General features: G+C 46.5%; 1 protein-coding gene across 5 annotated transcripts in view; it reads right to left on the bottom strand.

Moving 5' to 3' along the window:
• Positions 1–18697, bottom strand: part of PLXNC1 (plexin C1) — a 160542-nt gene that overhangs the window by 107955 nt on the left and 33890 nt on the right. For all 5 annotated transcript variants that reach the window (XM_055238457.2, XM_063614243.1, XM_063614244.1 and 2 more), the window contains exon 4: positions 15079–15179. In XM_055238457.2, coding sequence (XP_055094432.1) covers positions 15079–15179 — 101 coding nt within the window. The remainder of the gene's footprint in view (positions 1–15078; positions 15180–18697) is intronic.

Below are 18697 nucleotides of genomic sequence, written 5' to 3'. Positions count from 1 at the left end.
TCAGTAAATATTCGTTATTATTATTATATTATATGGGAAAATGGAACAGAAAATTTAGGCAAAAAATTGGATGACACAAGCCAAAGACAAAATGGTAGTGACAAGAAAGGGATTTGGGCAATGAGGTTGACCAGATGCCCTTTGGCATTGCTCACACACCAGCTCAATGCCCAACATGCCTTTTCTATGTAAGGAGGCAGACACAATTCGAGGCTTCTTGGAGGATTCTTAATCACAACTCTCTTTCCTCCTAAATATTAAAGGGTTCTTTGGAGTCCTTTCATACCTTGAGTACCAGCTATTAGAGCACTTTGCACAGTGTATTGAAATTATTCCCATACTCACCTGTGAGCTTCATCAGAGTAGACTCTCATTCATCTTTGTTTTCCCCAGGGCCTAGTACAGGACCTGGCCCATGGGTGGGATTCAACAAAAGGTAACTGAATTGGATTAAGAAGGAAATTTTAAAATGGCTAAATTCTTGTCTGTGTTTCAGTGATACCAGCAGAAGTCATTTCATTGATTTTTGTTCACTAGGTTGGCCTGTTCACTGGCGTGGTGGAAAAACAGCCTTTGTCTTGAAACTTTGAGCTATTTAGCACATAAAAAACACATTTGCAGACTGAAACACTCACATAAAATGGGTTTGTGGCCTTCGCTCCATGTGGTTCTTTTGTGGGCGATGAGTGTACTAAAAGTTGGTGTTTATTTCCAAATGCAAACCATGAACTAAATAATTTAAGGGAGCCATTTAAAAAAACAGCAGCATGGAAATAAAAATGGGAAAATGACACCTCTTGAGTTAGAAAGGTCTGGGTTCAAAGCTGCTCTCCCATATACTCCCTGTGTAAGTGGGGGCCACATTCCTTAGCCTCTGTGGGCCTCAGTTTCTCCACCACTAAACAGGTGGCAATGGTATTAAAACCCGATCCTCCTGAAAGCAATATCAAATCCCACATTTGGCCTATCAGAAACAGTGCACCCTCCATATAGCAGAATAAAAGCATCAAAATGTTTAAAAAGCAAAAAACAAAACTGGCAGGAAGGCTTCGAATGAAGACCTGAACGTTGTGTTTGGATATGGAGGAGATGCTGGGAACAGGACAAATACTAGGTCACAGAGACAAGTGAAAACATTTGAGGAATATTTAAAGGCCAATCAATACATTCTTATGAAAGCGCATGCTGCCTGAGATACGGTCATTTCAAAAAAAAATCTATTCCATTACAACATATATTTACTAAAAGGGATGTTCTTAATGGTGCTTGTTGGAAGTCAGACAGCATCCATTAGAGATGGTGCAGGTAAGTAGCACGGAGGCTGAGGTCCGAGAACGTCAGTTACTAGCTCCACTAAACAAAAAACAAACCCGGCTGGGCATGGTGGCTCACGCCTGTAATCCCAGCAATTTGGGAGGCCAAGGTGGGGGGATCACGAGGTCAAGAGATCGAGACCATCCTGAACAACATGGTGAAACCCCGTCTCTACTAAAAATACAAAAATTAGGCGAGCATGGTGGCACGCGCCTGTAGTCCCAGCTTCTCAGGAGGCTGAGGCAGGAGAATCACTTGAACCTGGGAGGCGGAGGTTGCAGTGAGCTGAGATTGTGCCATTGCACTCCAGCCTGACAACAGAGTGAGACTTCATCTAAAAAAAAAACAAAAAACAAAAAACAATCCTGTCTTCTGAGCACGGCGAGCACCTTCCCAGTGCCAATTGTCTGGGACACCAAGCGCGGAGAGGTGTCCCTTAGCACTGCTATCCCCTCTTTGCCTTCTGCTTTGAAATACATAGAACTCATAGCTCCTCTCACAGCTGAAAACAGAGGTGGAGAACCCACAGGACACAGGTTGACTCCCAGACCCCTTCCGGTGTTGGAAAGCCCCCCAAATCCCTTCCAGCATTCGCAGTAACCCAGGTGCATGGATTCAGCCCACACCACGGTAATTCAGTAATTCCCCGAGGCCCAAAGAACATATTCCTCTTTGCTCCCCACCGCTTCCACCCCACAGACAGTTGTCCTACTTGCTTCTACACAATTAGTCAGCATAATGGGGTCCTCACACGAGGAGGGGCCGTCCCCAATTTCATTATTATCATTGTTGCTGTCATTAGAGCCGCACTGGACCATAAAGAAGTGTCACCGCGCAGACGTCAAGCTTGAGATCTGCACAAGGACACATCCCGGATTGGAAAGAAAGGAGGAAGGCTCTTCTGTCTCAAATTGTCGGCCATTCCGCTCAGTAGTGCAATAGCCTACGAAGGCAGATAGCCCCAAAACTGAGTGTGTCCCTTCGGGTCTTGGCTCAGATGCCCCTTCTCACTGAGGCCTTCCAGGGCCCCCTGTTTAAATTAGCGCCCCCTGCCTCCAACTAGCGCTCCCCAATTCCTTTCTCTGCTTTATTTTTCTTCACAGCCCTGTTTACTCTGTGACATGTTCTCTCTTTCCTCATTTATTTTTACACTGTCCATCTTCCCTCATGCTGTGCGTTAAAGAGTGTTCCCCCAAATTCATGCCCATCAGAACCTCAGAATGTGACCTTATGTAGAAATAGGGTCTTTGTAGATGTAATGAGCTAAGGATGTCGCGATGAAATCATCCTGGATTTAGGGTGTCCCAGTGAATGGGAATTTTCTAGGAGAAAGGAGAGGGAGATTTGGACACACAGAAGAAGGCCATGCGAAGACTGAGGCAGATATGGTTATCCTACCCCAAGCCAAGAAACACCAGGAGCCACCCGGAGCTGGGAGAGGTGAGGAAGGATTTGCCCTTATAGCCTCCAGAGGGAGCCCGGCTCTGCTGACACCTTGATTTCAGACTTCTGGCCTCCAGAACTGGGAGAGGATAAATTTGTGTTGCTAGTAATTTGTTATGGCAGCCTTGGGACACTCAAACACCTCACTAGAGGGAACTCCATGAGGGCAGGGATTTTTTTTTTAATTTTTATTTTCATTTTAAATTCCAGGGTACATGTGCAGGATGTGTAGGTTTGTTACATAGGCAAACGTGTGCCAGGGTGGTTTGCTGCACCTATCAACTCATCAACTAGGTATTAAGCCCAGCTTGCATTAGCTATTTATCCTAATGCTTTCCCTCCCCCGACCCTACCCCCTGACAGGGGCCTATGTGTGTTGTCCCCTCCCTGTGTCCATGTGTTCTCATTGTTCACCTCCCACCTATAAGTGAGAACACGCGGTATTTGGTTTTCTGTTCCTGCATTAGTTTGCTGAGGATAATGGCTTCCAGCTCCATCCACATCCCCAAAAGGACATGATCTCATTCCTTTTCATGGCTGCTCATTCCTTTTCATTCCATGGCACATATGTACCACATTTTCTTTATCCAGTCTATCATCGATGGGCATTTGGGTTGATTCCATGTCTTTGCTATTGTGAATAGTGCTGCAATGAACATACGTGTGGAGGGATTTTGACCTGTGTTACTCACTGCTAGTGCTTAGAATCCCAGTGCTTAGGACAGTGATTGACACATATCAGGTACTCAGTAAATACCTGTTAAATGAATGCATGGTTGCCTAATCTTTCAAGATGGAGGGTTTTCTCCAACTCAGGTGGGCCCTGAGTGCCGTGTCTTTCTTATACATAGCAGTTATCACAAATGCTCCATTACGGCCATTTGCTCCAGGCTCTCCCCTCTCCACCCACTGCCATGAGGGATAAAGTCCCTTGCCTGTTTCTCTTTGTTTTGCTCTAATGGCTTAGGAGCTAGAGCTAAGCCTAGAGTTGAATCCTGCTTCCACTACTTGTACAACCAGTGGTAGGCAGAATAATGGCCCCCAAAGATGTCCACGTCCTAATCCCTGGAACGTGTGACTGTGTCACCTTACATGGTGTCTCAGTTCGTTTTGCGTTGCTATTACAGAATACTACTAACTGGGAAATTTATAAAGAAAAGAAATTTATTTTTTACAGTTCTAGAGGCTGGGCAGTCCAGGGTCAAGGGGCCTGCATCTGGTGAGGGCCTTCTTGCTGCATCATTCCATGGTGGAAGGGCAAGAAAGCACGAGAGAGAGAGAGAGAGAGAGAGAGAGAAGGGGGCCTAATGTATCATTTTATGAGGAACTCACTCCTGTGATAAGTAACCCACTCCTGCAATAACTAAGCCACTCCTGTGATAATGTCATTAATCCATTCATGAGGACAGAGTCCTCATGACCTAATCACGCCCGAAAGGTTCCACCTCTCAAAACTGTTGCACTGGGGATTAAGTGTCCAATACATGAATTTTGGGGGATACATTCAAACCATGGCACATGGCAAAAAGGACTCTGCAGATGTGAGTAAGTTGAGGATCTTAAAATGGGCAGATTATTTTGGATTATCTGGGTGGGCCCAGTGTAATCTGATGATGCCACACTGTTGGTTTTGAAGATGCAGGAAGGGACCATGAGCCAAGGAATGCTGGCTGCTTCCAAAAGCTGGAAAACGCAAAGAAGGGCCTCCAGAAGGAGCACAGCCCTGTCAATGCTTTGGTTTCAGCCCAGTGAAACCCATTGCAGGCTTGTGACCTCCAGAACTGTAAGATCACAAGTGCATGTTGTTTTAAGCTGCCAAGTTTGTGGGAATTTGTTTCTGCAGCTGTGGGAAACTATACACAAGCTAAGGCTGTTCTCTATAAAGTGGGGATTGTAATGGTGATTACTTCATGGGGTACCAGGAGGACTAAATGGAACATGGCACAGAACGTGCAAGGTAGTGTCTAATGTATGATAAGCATATTCTTCACCCATGCATGCTGTCTCTTAGCCAGGCCTGGACTCGAGGCAGGCTCCCTGTGGAAGGGGCACTGCAGCCACCTTCTGAATGAGGAGCAGTCACATCCATCTGGACTTTTCTACTGCAAAGCCTTCTGTGACCCTGTGTTAGTCCATTTTTTGCATAGCTATGAAGAAATACCTGAGACTGGATAATTTATAAAGAAAAGGGGTTTAATTGGCTCATGATTTTACAGGCTGTACAGGAAGCATGGGTAGTGTCTGCTCCTGGTGAGGGGCTCAGGAAGCTTCCAATCATGCTGGAAGCGAAGGAAGAACAGGTATGTCACATGGCTAGGGTGGGAGCAAGAATGTGAGGGGGCAGGTGCCACACTCTCTTAAACAACCAGATCTCCTGTGAACTCAGAGTGAGAACCCACCCACTATTGCGGAAGACAGCACCAAGCCATTCATGAGGGATCCATTCCCATGACCCGACCCCTCCTAGGAGGCCCATCTCCAGTACTGGAGGTCACATTTCAACATGAGATTTGGAGGAGACAAAACATCTAAGCCCTATCATGCCCTCTCTGCTGTATGTAGCTCACCTCTCATGATGAAAGAACAGACTAACTCAGGCTACTGAAGAATATGGCCACAAATTACTGTGCACCATGGATTATATTGGTCAGGTTTCAGGGCAATCACAGTCCTGGTGGGAAGGGTCCCAGCAGGTTAATGATAGGCCTGGGGGGCTTGAGGAAGGAGTGGCACTTGGAGAAGAACCCTCAAGACAGGAGAGCAAGATAAAAAAAGGAGCTGGGATATGTCCACAAGCAACTCATGTAATTCTTTTCATTTGTTACTCTGGGGTGTTGGGTACAAATATGTTTAGCATTCAGATCGCAGTTTTCTCTCGTGTGTTAAAAATACCCTTCTGTTACTCCCAACCCTTCAGAAAGTCTGATAGGAAGACTGACCACAGGTCCCTGCTGTTAGGCCGAGCGAGAAATGATCTCTTTCATGATCTCATGCGTGGAACAGCCTAACAGCAGCTGAAGACCTAAAAACAGCCACCAGGGGCTGCTTGAAGGTCTTCCAACTGTCAACATGGAAGAAACATGTAGAAAAATATGGAGTGAATGTGCAATTTGTACAGATAATTGAAGGACGCATACAGATACCTTATAAGCAGCATGCCTGGGGGCCTTGCCTCCACCTGTGTATACCCTGTGCGGGGTGGAGCACGAAGGGCTGGGAGGGTGAATGCAAGTGTGCTCTTTCCTGTAGGGCCCATTTTCTGAAGAGGACCTAGCCCTGATTCCATTGTGGCACTAAAACCAGAGCAAGTGGGGCCCCATGGATGCACTGGGAGACGTACTACTTCTCCCAATGGGGAGGTACATGAATTCGGAGAATAGCCACCAAGTAGCTGACTCAGGAAGAGATGTGACATAAACTCTCTCTTTACAAAACACACCAGAGGAAAGCGACCCAAGAAGGGTGGGGTGGGAGGCCGGGAGAGCCTTGGATTAACGTGGTTCATCTTCCACATTGCCAGAGGGATAATCTTTTTAAACCACAAATATGGCACTGGAAGGCCTCTGCTTAAAACCCTGTCATGCGTTCCCAGCACCCACTAGTAAGGTCCACCCTGAGAGCCCACCCAGCACCTCCACTCACTTCCTTCCTTCTACAGCCAGTGCTTAGAACTCCGTCTGCCAGTCTCTCCACAGACCTCTTACTGCGCTGGTTCTTCTGCCTGAAATGCCTCCCAACCACTCTTCCTCTGGTGAAGGTCTACCCAGGCTTCAAGGCTAATTTTAAGGCCATCTCCTCGTTGAAGCCTTTCCCAACCTCAGGGACAAGTAATGACTGCCTTCTTGGGCTTCCACCAAATGACAGTTGACACAACTTCATTGCCTACCAGGAGCCAGGCACTGGGCCCACGATGATGTACGTTATGTGATTTAATTCTCTCAGCAAACCTCTGAGGCAGGCATTATTATTATTATTATTATTATTATTATTGAGACAAGGTCTCATTCTGTCACCTAGGCTGGAGCACAGTGGTATAATCACGGCTCACTGAAGCCTCAACCTCCTACGTTCAAATGATCCTCCCACCTCAGCCTCCCGAGCAGCTGGGACCACAGGCGCGTACCACCACACCCAGCTCATTTTTGTATTTTTTATAGAGACAGGGTTTCACCATGTTGCCCAGGCTGGTCTTGAACTCCTGGGCTCAAGCAATCCACCCACCTTGGCCTCCCAAAATGCCTGTAATCCCAGGATTATGTGCCTGTAATCCCAGCAATTTTTGCAATACCTGGCCAATTATAAATGCCACTTTACAGAAGAGGAGAAGTGGCAGAGATAAGAAATTGGCAGGTCACACAAAGCCCAGAATCTATCCAAAGCAAAATGCATTTGGGACCTGATATGGTTTGGATCTGTGTCTCCACCCAAATCTCATGTTCAGTTGTAATCCTCAATGTTGGAAGTGGGGCCTGGTGAAAGGTGATTGGATCATGAGGGTGGGTCCTTCATGAATGGTTTACCACCATCTCCTCAGTGCTGTTTTCGTGATGGTGAGTTCTCTTGAGATCTGGTTGTTTAAAAGTGTGTGGCGCCTCCCCAACCCCCCTTTCCTCCTGCTCCAGCCATGTAAGACGTGCCCTGCTTTCCCTTCACCTTCTGCCATGATTGTAAGTTTCCTGAGGCCTCCCCAGAAGCTGAGCAGATGCCAGCATCGTGCTTCCTGTACAGCCAGCAGAACCATGAGCCAACTAACCTCTTTTCTTTATAAATTACCCAGTCTCAGGTATTTCATTATAGCAGTGCAAAAACAGACAAACACAGGACCTTTCCTCTGTCCTCATAGGCTGTCCTACCCATGTTGCCAGTGTGGAAGTCTGCCCCCTGCATTTCCCATGCAGCCCAAACAGGCTACTCCTTCTACACTCCCTACTCAGTAACTGACACCTCTGTCCATCTGGTCACCCCAGCCAGAAGCCTGCACTCCTTCCTCTGTAATCTCAGCACCAGCTTCAGTGCAATAACTCACCCCACTGCACACTCTGAGACTCAGCGCTGGTGTCTCTCAGAAGCCCTCCCGCATTTGACTCAGGTGCCCATCTTTTGGGGTCTAACCTGGTGCCTAGCCCAGTGCCTGGGACACAGGAAGAATCAAGTGTACGTGTGGGTATCACTTGTTTGTTTTCTTCATGAAGACTGAGATCAAAGGAGAAAGGATACATCTTCCAGAAAAACAGTGGCCACCTTGAGATTTTATTTTTCATTTTATGGCCCTATTTTTAGTGTGTCAGATTCAAAGGGGAATCTAATTAATCACTAAGCCCTGTCAATTCTATCTTCCAAATAGCTCTCTAATCCACCCACTTCCTTCCCTCACCACTACTATCACTCTAATTCAGTCCCTGGTCTCTTACCGGTTTACAGCCACCTGCTAACTGATCTGCCAGCTCTTCTCAGTCACCTCCGGTCCACCTTGCACCCCAGAGTTCTCATTCTAAAACACTCACCTGATCTGGTCGCACTTTTAATTAAAGCCCTGCAATGGCTCCCCAAGGTCCCTCCAACAAAACTCAAATGCTTTAATGTGACTTGCAGGACCCTCCCTGCATCTGCCTCTGCCTATCTTGCCACCCTCATCTCCCAACACCCCCCAGCTCTCCTGTATGCTCATCCACACTGAGCTTCAGGCCAAGCTCTCCTGGCCTTTGTACAGCCTGATCCCTACACCAGCTTCCCCTGCCTCATCTTTACCTAGCTGATATCCCCCTACCCTTCAGGTTCAGATTAGATATCCCTTCCTCCAGGAAGCCTTCCTTGACCTGTTAAGTTTGGGTTAGATATTTTTTATGTGCCCCCATGAAACCCTATACTTCCCCCATGCTAGCTCTTATGACACTCCATTCATCTCCTTTACTTATTGATAAGAGTGGATTGTTGTTCCCAATTCTTCAATCCATCCTGTACTAGAATGACACACCCACACTACATTTTTGCCAGGTCACTTTGCAGAATCTTCCACTAGAGTAGGTGGAATATATTTCCCTACTCCATGGATATAGGGCTTGGCCATGCAGCTTGCTTTATCAGTGGAATATTGGTCAGCATGATGTCAGCCAGGGCTTAGAACATGTTGTCTAGTTTAGCTTGGTCTCTCATGCTACTTCTATCTGCCTTAAGAGGAGCATGTACAGAATGAGAAACATGGGAAACAGACCTGAACTCAACCTTCAGCTTGACATTGACCCCACCCTTCTTCCCATAGCTGACAGGCTGACCCATGAGCAAGAAAAACAAATGTAAATAAATGTTTGCTCTTTTAAACTACTAAGGATTTGGGGGTTGTTTGTTGTACAGCATTACTAGATCAGAAACCTAACTGATACACATTATATCCCCTCATTAGACTGCAAGCTCTATAGAGACAAGAAAGAACTGTACCCTGAGCACTGAGCATAGGACTTAGCACACTGTTGTGCTTAAAAAATATTTGTGATTGGATGTAGGATTGAATGAATGAATGTTGGCCATTGATAAGTCTGCCTTCCCAGCTAGCATGCGAGTTCCTTAAAGCCAAGAATGGCATCTGATTTCTCTCAATACCACCTAGCTATCTCATGCCCCAGATTAGGCTCTCATTAGGTGTTCAATAAATATTTGTTGAAATTAAATAATTTTGGATTTTATGGGCTGGCTTGGGAATCAATCCTTAATTTATGACATTGTTTCTATGGGAAAATGCATTCTACATGCCAAACAAACTTGCAAATGAACTTTTGGAACCTCACCCGTTCATTGGGTCGGGATTGCCAGTTTTGTGGAAATCCGTAACTGAACACATGTGCTATGCTTTGCAATATGGGAGAAACTGAGAAACTGCTTCCAAATCCAAGATATTCAGCCTGCAAAAATTCACTTTCCACCCACACAGACAAATTCAGCACAGGTTGGATCTGAGGTTCCAACAATAAAATGCTAGACTTTTTAGAGCTCATTGTTTATCTAATTGCTTTTTATCTACTTATACTAGATACCTATTCTTTTTTTTTTTTTTTTTTTTTTTTTTTTGAGACGGAGTTTCACTCTGTCACCCAGGCTGGATCTTGGCTCACTGCAACCTCCGTCTCCTGGGTTCAAGTGATTCTCCTGCCTCAGCCTCCCGTGTTGCTGGGATTACAGGCATGCACCACCACACCTGGCTAATTTTTGTATTTTTAGTAGAGACAGCGTTTCACCATGTTGGCCAGGCTGGTGTTGAACTCCTGATCTCAGGTGATCCACCTGCCTCAGCCTCCCAAAGTGCTGGGATTACAGGTGTGAGCCACCATGCCCAGTCTGGATGCCTATTCTTAACATCTGATCAAAAGGAAGTGAAGATAGTTTTCTTGCCTCTCCCCACCATTCCACTTTCTAGACATGTATGCAAGAAAACTCAACCTTCTCAACAGAGAAAATAAATTATTTGTCTAAATAAATCCATGACATTTAAAATAAACACAGTGGGATGCAAGAAAACATCCCCCTTTAGAATTCCTAATTTTGAATGGTACTGGGAGCTTCACATGAGTCACAGATATGAGATTTAGTTTCATTTCATTGTAGGCCAGAACCTAGGCTGTCTGAAACCACGTGATCTGACATGGCTGTGAAGGGCCATCGCTCCATGACTTCAGAATGTCTTATAAGACTTAAGGCACAAGTCTTAACCTGCTATTGGTAGAGTCGACCAATCACTCAGCCTATCTCATTCATTTAACTTATGTTTTTCTGAGCACATTTCAATAAAGAGAGGTAGAGAAGTAAGGTCATTCCTAATAGTGATGGGCCATGAAGAAAATAAAACAGTAATGTCACTGTGAGTAAGGGGAGGCTACTGAAGACTGGGTAGGCAGGTGCAGAGAGATGTGTGCTCTAGGACCAGACAGCCGAGAAAGAGTCTGCCACAGAAAGATGTGGGGAAGAATGCACTAGACTGAGGAAACAGCACATGCAAAAGCCCCGGGGCAGGAACACGTGCTTAGCATAGTCTTAAATCAGGATGTCTGGGGTTGAGTAAACAAAGGAGAGAATGGCGTGAGAGGTCAGAGAAGTGGTGAAAGGCCAGATCACAGAAAGCCTGGTGTGCAGGCCCTGGCAGCAAGGGAATCAGACTGAGTTCTAAGATGGAAAGCCAGGAGAGGGTATTAAGCTAGGGAGTGACATAATCTGATTTGAATTCTAAATGAATCACTCTTCTTGGAGCACATTGGGATAGGGGTGAGGGAGCAAGAGCAGAAGCAGGCTTTTGGCCAGGCATGGTGGCCCACATCTCTAATTGTAACACTTTGGGAGGCCCAGGAAGGAGGATTGCTTGAGCCCAGGAGTTCAAGACCAGCCTGAGCAACATGGTGAAGCCCCATCTCTACAAAATACAAAAAAAAAAAACTGGGCATGGTGGTGCACAGCTGTGGTCCCAACTACTTGGGAGACTGCAGTGGAAGGATCACCTGAGCCTGGGGAGGTCTAGGCTTTAGTGAGCTGTGATTGCACCACTGCACTCCAGCCTGGGCGACAGGATGAGACTCTGTCTCAAAACAAACAAAAGACTATAACTCACAGCCAGTTATCAACAGAAGCCCCCATGTCTTCAACCTCTTCTCTGATTGTTCCTTTCCCCTTCTCAATATTACTGAAACCAGCTCTCCCTCAAGGCCACAGCTTCCCCAGGCCCCTCTCAAGGGAAACTTCCTCTCCCTCATCTAGCTGTCCTACTTGTGTCTTGCAGCCTCTTCTGGAAGATCCTTCTTCTCTCTTTCCAACACTTTCTCCCCAGCTTCGAAGCCCATGCTGTCAGCTCAAACCACCCCCGGTCCGTCCTCACTGTGATCATTACAGACCACCCCAGCCCTGGCCACTTCTCTTCGTTCCTTGAATATGTAGCTCCTCACTCTCTTGGTGACTGCGATTTCCACACAGATGATGGAGCCACTTAGTACTCTGGTAACCACCTCAGTTCCTTGACCCCTCTCTGCCAATGATCTTGACAATCATATGGCAGACCCTGTCATTGCCAATAACTCCACCCCTCCATGACCTCAATATCAAGCCCCCACAGTCCAATAATTCCCCTTTCCAATTCTCTAGTTCCAACAATCTTTTTTTTTTTTTTTTTTTTTTTGAGACAGGGTCTCACTTTGTCATCCAAGCTGGAAAGTAGAGGTGTGATCTCAGCTCACTGCAACTTCTGCCTCTGGGACTCAAGCAAGCCTCTCACCTTAACCTCCCGAGTAGCTGGGACCACAAGCACATATCACCACACCCAGCTAATGTTTGTATTTTTTGCATAGATGGGGTCTTTGCTATGTTACCCAGGCAGGTCTCAAACTCTTGGGCTCAAGTGATCCACCCGCTTTGGCCTCCCAAAAAGCTGGGAATATAGGCGTGAGTCACCGCGCCTGCCCCTAAAAATCTTTAAACTCAACCTCAACTTCCAACACAGACCCTGCTACCTTTTCACATCCCTATCCCCGTCAGATCCTTACTTCCCTCCTTAGAGCCCAAGTGCCATCATTATATGAATCAACATCCATATCAATATCATCATCCATTCCTTTACATGCTCCCACAGCTCTCTGGCCACTCTCTCCTTTCTTGATGTATTTTCTGGCAAAGCCCCCAAACTGGCTAAAGCCAACTTTTCTGAGTCTACAGCTATACCACCAAAGCTGAACGCAGCTTGAGAAAGACAACTCAAGTGGGCCCTAATGCTGCCTGGCAACCGCCCGATATTTCCCTTCTCTGTTCTCTCTCCCCGTCTTCCAGTCCACTCCTTCTCTTTCTTTTCTCCTCAAACCTCCAGTGCTTCCTCCCTCACCTCATTCTCAATGGCCTTAGGCCACTGAAAATAATGTGAGCAATAGGAGAAGACACCACACAGGCCTCTGCCACCTCCCCATGCTCGGGCCCAGATTCCCCACCTTCCCTCCTATCACTGAGGGTGAGGGGCCAGTGCTCCTGTCTGAGGCTGGCCTCCCTACTGGCACACCAAGTCATATTTTCTTCCACCTGCTGCAAGACAACACTCCACAACCCTTCCCTCTCCTGTATCATCCGTTTCTCCTTCTCTTCTGGAATTTTCCCAGCAGTGCAGACATGCACTGTTATTTCATGCATCTTAAAAAGACAAAACTGGCTGGGCACAGTGGCTCATGGCTGTAATCCCAGCACTTTGGGAGGCTGAGGCAGGCGGATCCCATGAGGTCAGGAGTTCGAGACCACCCTGGCCAACATGGTGAAACCCCACCTCTGCTAAAAATACAAAAATTAGTCGGACGTGGTGGCATGTACCAGTAATCCCAGCTACTCGGGAGGCTGAGGCAGGAGAATCGGCTTGAACCTGGGAGGTGGAGGTTGCACTGAGCCAAGATCATGCCACTGCACTCCAGCCTGGGAGACAAAGCCAGAGTCCATCTCAAAAAAAAAAAAAAAAAGAAAGAAAAAGACAAAAAGACAAAATTCTTTGGACTCTAATTTCGCCTTCAGTGTCTGCTTCATTTTTTCAGCTGCCTTTCTCAGTAAAGCTTCTCTAAGCTGTCCCTGCTTAAGATCTTATTTTCCCATTGTCTCTTGTGGATTTAGCACCGCTCCTAACAACGGCATTCCCAGCAGTCACCCATTGTCACCTGCTAAGTGCAATGGATCCATTCTTTTCTTCTGGTGCTTGACCTCTCTGCTGAATCTGACCCAGTGGATCACTTCCTCCTCCTTTCTTTCCTTGGCTTCCAGGAGACCACCCTCTCCAGTTCTTCCTCTTCCCCTTCTGATGGCTCCCTCCTTATTTCTTGTTCTGTTTCCCCTCCTTCTCCCCAACCCCTAAACACCACAGCCCCTCAATGCTCAGTTCTCAAACTTCTCTCCTCAATCAACACACACTCCTTCGTCTGGTCTTAAGGCTTCTCTAAGTACCCTCTAAAATACTACCAACTCCCAAATTCATATCACCAGCTTGGACATCTCCCACAAGCTCCAGAGCTGAGCTTGTTAATACATTAGCCGCTAGCTCCATGTGGCTAATCACCACCATCGTCGCCACCATTATCGAACTGACTCCTGTACACAGCTCTACAAATACAGACAGGGATGCTACATAAATGAATGGATCTAAAAGATTATGGCAAGACTGCTCAGTGAGTGTGCAACAAATAAATCCCGTTCGTGATCAGTGAATTATTCATGAGCATTTTTTCTGGCCCTTGCTTCGTTTGTCTGCCAGTGACTCTGACGGAAGCAGCCCGGTAAGGAAGCGTAGCAAATGGCAGGGGCAATTACTCCTCTTGCTGCAGCTCGGATTGCGCCTTCCCCCGTGAACTCTTAATTAATTCTATCCCCATATTTTTGATTTGTTTCCTAAACCTCTTGCTTGTATTGCATTTCCCCCTCTCCCTTCATTTCTCTTGGCTGCCTCCCTCTTCAGTCACCAATTCTCTTCCTCCTACTCTTTTCTATCCCCAAACTGTCCCCTGGTTCAGCCTTCAGCATCTCTCCACCTGCTCTGCTCTTTCTTATCCTTTTCACCTTTGAAAACTGAAAGCACCAAACTGACAGACACTGTTATGTTTTTTTTTTCTCTCTCTCTCTCTCTCTCTCTTTCCTGCCTGAGCTGCAGCGAAGGCTCTCTCCTTTGCTTCTCCGGCAAGAGCCCCAGTACTGGGTTGCCATGGCGACGGCGAATCCAACCAGGCCGGGCCCAGCGACGCTAGGAAACTGCCATGGCGGGGAAGCCGCTCCGAGTCGCCCCTGAGCCTAGATGGGTCGTGAGCATCGTCATTCCAGACTAGGCTGGGCAGATTCTGCCCGGAGACTGAGATTGTACATCAGGCCCACAGCTGCTCGGCGCATTAGGAGACGGCGCCATCAATAACGAGGCTTCTGCGGAGCGAACAGAATACATGACATACGTGATGGGGATTCAACTGAAAAATTTTCAAACATCTCTATTCTTTTATCTTCTCGGAGGCGGGGGGGCCCTTTTGCCTCTCTCTTGAGTCTTGGCGAATTCTGGAGAAAGTAAAAGCCAAACCTGCCTGCTCTCGCCCGTTCTCCTGAAGGCTGCACACCTGCCCCTCCCGCCCCCAGACTGGGGAGCCCCTGGGTCCAGTGATTGCATAGCACGGACGCTGCTGGAAACATCTTCGAGAATTCATTAGGATTGCACAACAAGATTTTAGTCGAGGAAGAGATCAGTTCCCTCAGGTCACTGGAATGGATCGTTAAAGTAGGGCAACAAGTGTTCTGCCGCATGACACTTTTTCGAAAATGCGAGTTGGTGAGAAAGAATTCAGGAGATACCTTTGTAGCGAATGGCACCAACCGCAGTGAGGGTCTGTGGCTGTTAAACACTCCGAACAGGATTTATGTTTATTGCAGTTTGCAACACGAATTCTCCTCACCTAAAAGGAAAGAGGACAATGGTTCAGATGGAATTATAAGCAACGGCAGGAAAACTATAACACCTTATCTAATGAAGGGCCAAAAAGAGCCTATTTATCAACTTGAACTCAGAACACCTCCATATTGGCACTGGGCAGTGGGTCTCAAGTTCTAGGACATGAAGTCGTTGTATTAGAATCACCTGGGGAGCTTTTGACAGTGCGTATTCCCAGGCCTCTGCCGCGGAGACTCTCGCTAAGTCTGGGGGCGGAGCCTAGGAATGCGTATTTTTTCATTTAAAAGATTTTTTTTCTTAAAGACACAGGGTCTCACTATGTTGCCCAGCTCGTTTTGAACTTCTGGGCTCAAAGCACTCCTCCCAAAAGTGCTGAGGTTGCAGGCGTGCACCACTGTGTCTGGCCAGGAATCTGTATTTTAAGAGCTGTCTCAGAGCTGCGTGAGTCTGACACGCAGTTGGGTTTCCGATCTGCTAATGATGATTTCCATACGGATCATGGAATCAGGTTGCCTGGTTTTCATTCAGAGACAGTCCATGTGTGGCCAATGGCATTTTGGAAATGAGCATTAGCGAATAGCAAAGGCTCTGCCCCAGGAGTGTCAGCAGGAGGTTGGCACTCAATGTGGAAATGAGGAGGACCAGGGACCAGGCCCTCCCACACCCCTGCCAGGGACAGCGCCGTCACCTCAGCTCCTGGCTTGTTTTGCTCACACCCCTCCAATGGAGTTGAAAATAAAAGGAACGGGGAGTAGTCAAATCATTTCCCCGTCCCTAGAGCTGCCTCTTGCCATTGTCAGGAAACAGCAGCCCACAAAGAGGGCACCCCAGCTGGGCAGACCCAGACATCTAGGCAGCCAGTCAGAGCCTCCAAGTAGGGCAGTGAGAGGCAGGGAGTAACTGAGCATCACACAGAGCACTTTCTGCAGGCAAAACCACACAGCAGGTAGTAAGGGAACTTGGGGAACTCATTATGCCAGGAAGTTGTACATGCTAGATAGTGTAAATAACTTCTTTAGCAGGTTAGAGAAATAAAGAGTTCTAGAAGGGAGCTCTCTATCTTTCTCTATTTTGTGAGGAAAACAGGGACTATCTCGAGGTGGATCCTTCAGTTCCAAGTTGACTTCATGGAGGATAACCACGCCCTTCCATTTCATAGTCCCCAACACTGCTGACAGATGCAGCCGGCAGCCCGTGATCCTGAGCCAGAATTAGCCAGAATGGAGGTATTTCCTTGTAGTTCACAAATGCCTCTGTAACACTGACGGATTTTAATAAGTGTCATACAATCTCTCTAACCTTGTTTCCTCATCTGTAAAATAGATCACGACTTCATGGGGTTATTATGAACTATTGTCTGACAGGTACTAAATGTTCAATAAGTATTGGTTACTGCTATTATGCAGGAAAAGGGTTCCATGATCCAGCAAACATAAAACCTTAGACTGAAAAAGTGAAACAGGTTTCCTTACCACAGGGCTTCTCAGAGCCTTTGAATATGCTGAGCCTTACAGTATTCCAGGAGGGGTATAGTAAGTAACAGCTGGTTCTGGGACCACTTTTGCTCAGAACATTCTGTGGAATATGGGTCTCCAGAACATTCTCTGAGAACTATTAATCAGTCTATTTAAACACACAAATATAACTCTGTATAAGAGGGAGGACACTGGCCGGGCGTGGTGGCTCACACCTGTAATCCCAGCACTTTGGGAGGCTGAGGCAGACAGATCACTTCAGGCCTGGAGTTCGAGACCAGTCTGGCCAACTCTGTCTCTACTAAAAATACAAAATTTAGCTGGGCATAGTGGTGGGTGCCTGTAATCCCAGCTAGTCGGGAGGCTGAGGCAGGAGAATCCCTTGAACTCAGGAGGTGGAGGTTGCAGTGAGCCAAGATCATACCACTGCACTCCAGCATGGGCGACAGAGTGAGACTCTGTTTCAAAAAAAAATGAGAGAGGGCCAGGCGAGGTGGCTCACGCCTATAATCCCAGCACTTTGGGAGGCCGAGGTGGGTGGATCACCTGAGGTCAGGAGTTCGAGACCACCCTGACCAGTATGGTGAAACCCCGTCTCTATTAAAAAAAAAAAAATACAAAAATTAGCCGGGCATGGTAGCGTGTGACTGTAGTCCCAGCTACTAGGGAAGCTGAGACAGGAGAATTGCTTGAACCCGTGGAGGTGGAGATTGCAGTGAGCTAAGATTGCGCCACTGCACTCCAGGCTGGGTGACAGAGCAAGACTCCATCAAAAAAAAAAAAAAAGAGAGAGAGAGAGAGGACACTAAAAATACTACATTAGACCTGCTCTCTAATTTAATAACAGACCGTAGTAACTATTCCACATCAATGCATACATCTCCATATGATTATTTTTAGCGGCCCCATATCATACCGTTTTATGGATATCCCAGTTTGGCTGTTCTTATCTCCCCAAGAGCCTTCCTTGGACTTTGTCTCTTTAGGGGTTATATTTGCTCAGCCAGAGTTCAAATAGTAGGATCTCTAGCAGTAATCCTCAGTGAAGAATGCAGGGCTAACCAGCTTTGATGCCCAGTCAAAAACTCTCCCCAGGACTTCAGGCTTTGAATGACCAGAGGCTATAACTTTTTGCTTTCTAGAAAGTGGGAACCCATCAACTACTGGTGGCTTTTCATAGTGGTTCCCAGCCTAGGGTCCTGAGTTCTGGGGTTCCATTACTATCCATGAAGGAAGTAATGGGGGCTTATGAGCTATTTGCAATATTTCAAAAAGCAGAATGGAAAAACATGCACGGATTAAGGAAGATATCAAGTTTCTTTGCTTTGGGTTGGAATTTTATCAGCTCCATGTGGGAGCACAGTCAGTACTCTGACTGGCAGTTTTGAGATGCCCTTGATAAATAAACCCTGGGAATGGGAACTGTTACTTAGTATGTGCAGTTTGTTGGGTAGACAAAAGTCTTTCAAAGATGGGATCCTCAGGGAAGAAACATAATACAAAGTGTCTGAATGGTGAAGCAAATTGGCATAGGAGATTCTATATGGTGAAGGACTGGTTTACAAGCTCTGTGGGAAGATGTGGCCATCTCAATGCGGTCATTTTGATATAACTGACTTTTCAATGTGCAAAGAACAGTATCATCTTTATAAGAATACCAGAAACTACAAATTGCTTGCACATCTTATCTGTGACTCAAAAAGCACATGTAGATTGCTGTCATTGCTATTCTCCTTAGAATGACTGAAAAGAATGGAAAACGAGGGTTGGGCTGAGAGTATCTGTTACATCCATTATATAATTATGTAAGTCTCAATTATCTTCTTTGCACTTTCCATGTTCAAACGGTCATAGGTCAAAACCACTGAGCCAGGGAATGTCCAGTTTTCACAAATTTTGGATTTAACATCATTTATCACAGGCTTTAGAATCAGGGTTGAGTTTTTGTCCTGGCCCTGCAAAGGCTAACCTATAGATAGATAGATAGATAGATAGATAGATAGATCGATAGACAGATAGGTAGATAGATATAGATATTCTTGAACAA

This window comes from Symphalangus syndactylus, chromosome 13 (genome assembly GCF_028878055.3).
Source record: "Symphalangus syndactylus isolate Jambi chromosome 13, NHGRI_mSymSyn1-v2.1_pri, whole genome shotgun sequence".
Classification (NCBI taxonomy): domain Eukaryota; kingdom Metazoa; phylum Chordata; class Mammalia; order Primates; family Hylobatidae; genus Symphalangus; species Symphalangus syndactylus.
This window is presented reverse-complemented; position numbering and strand designations above follow the sequence as displayed.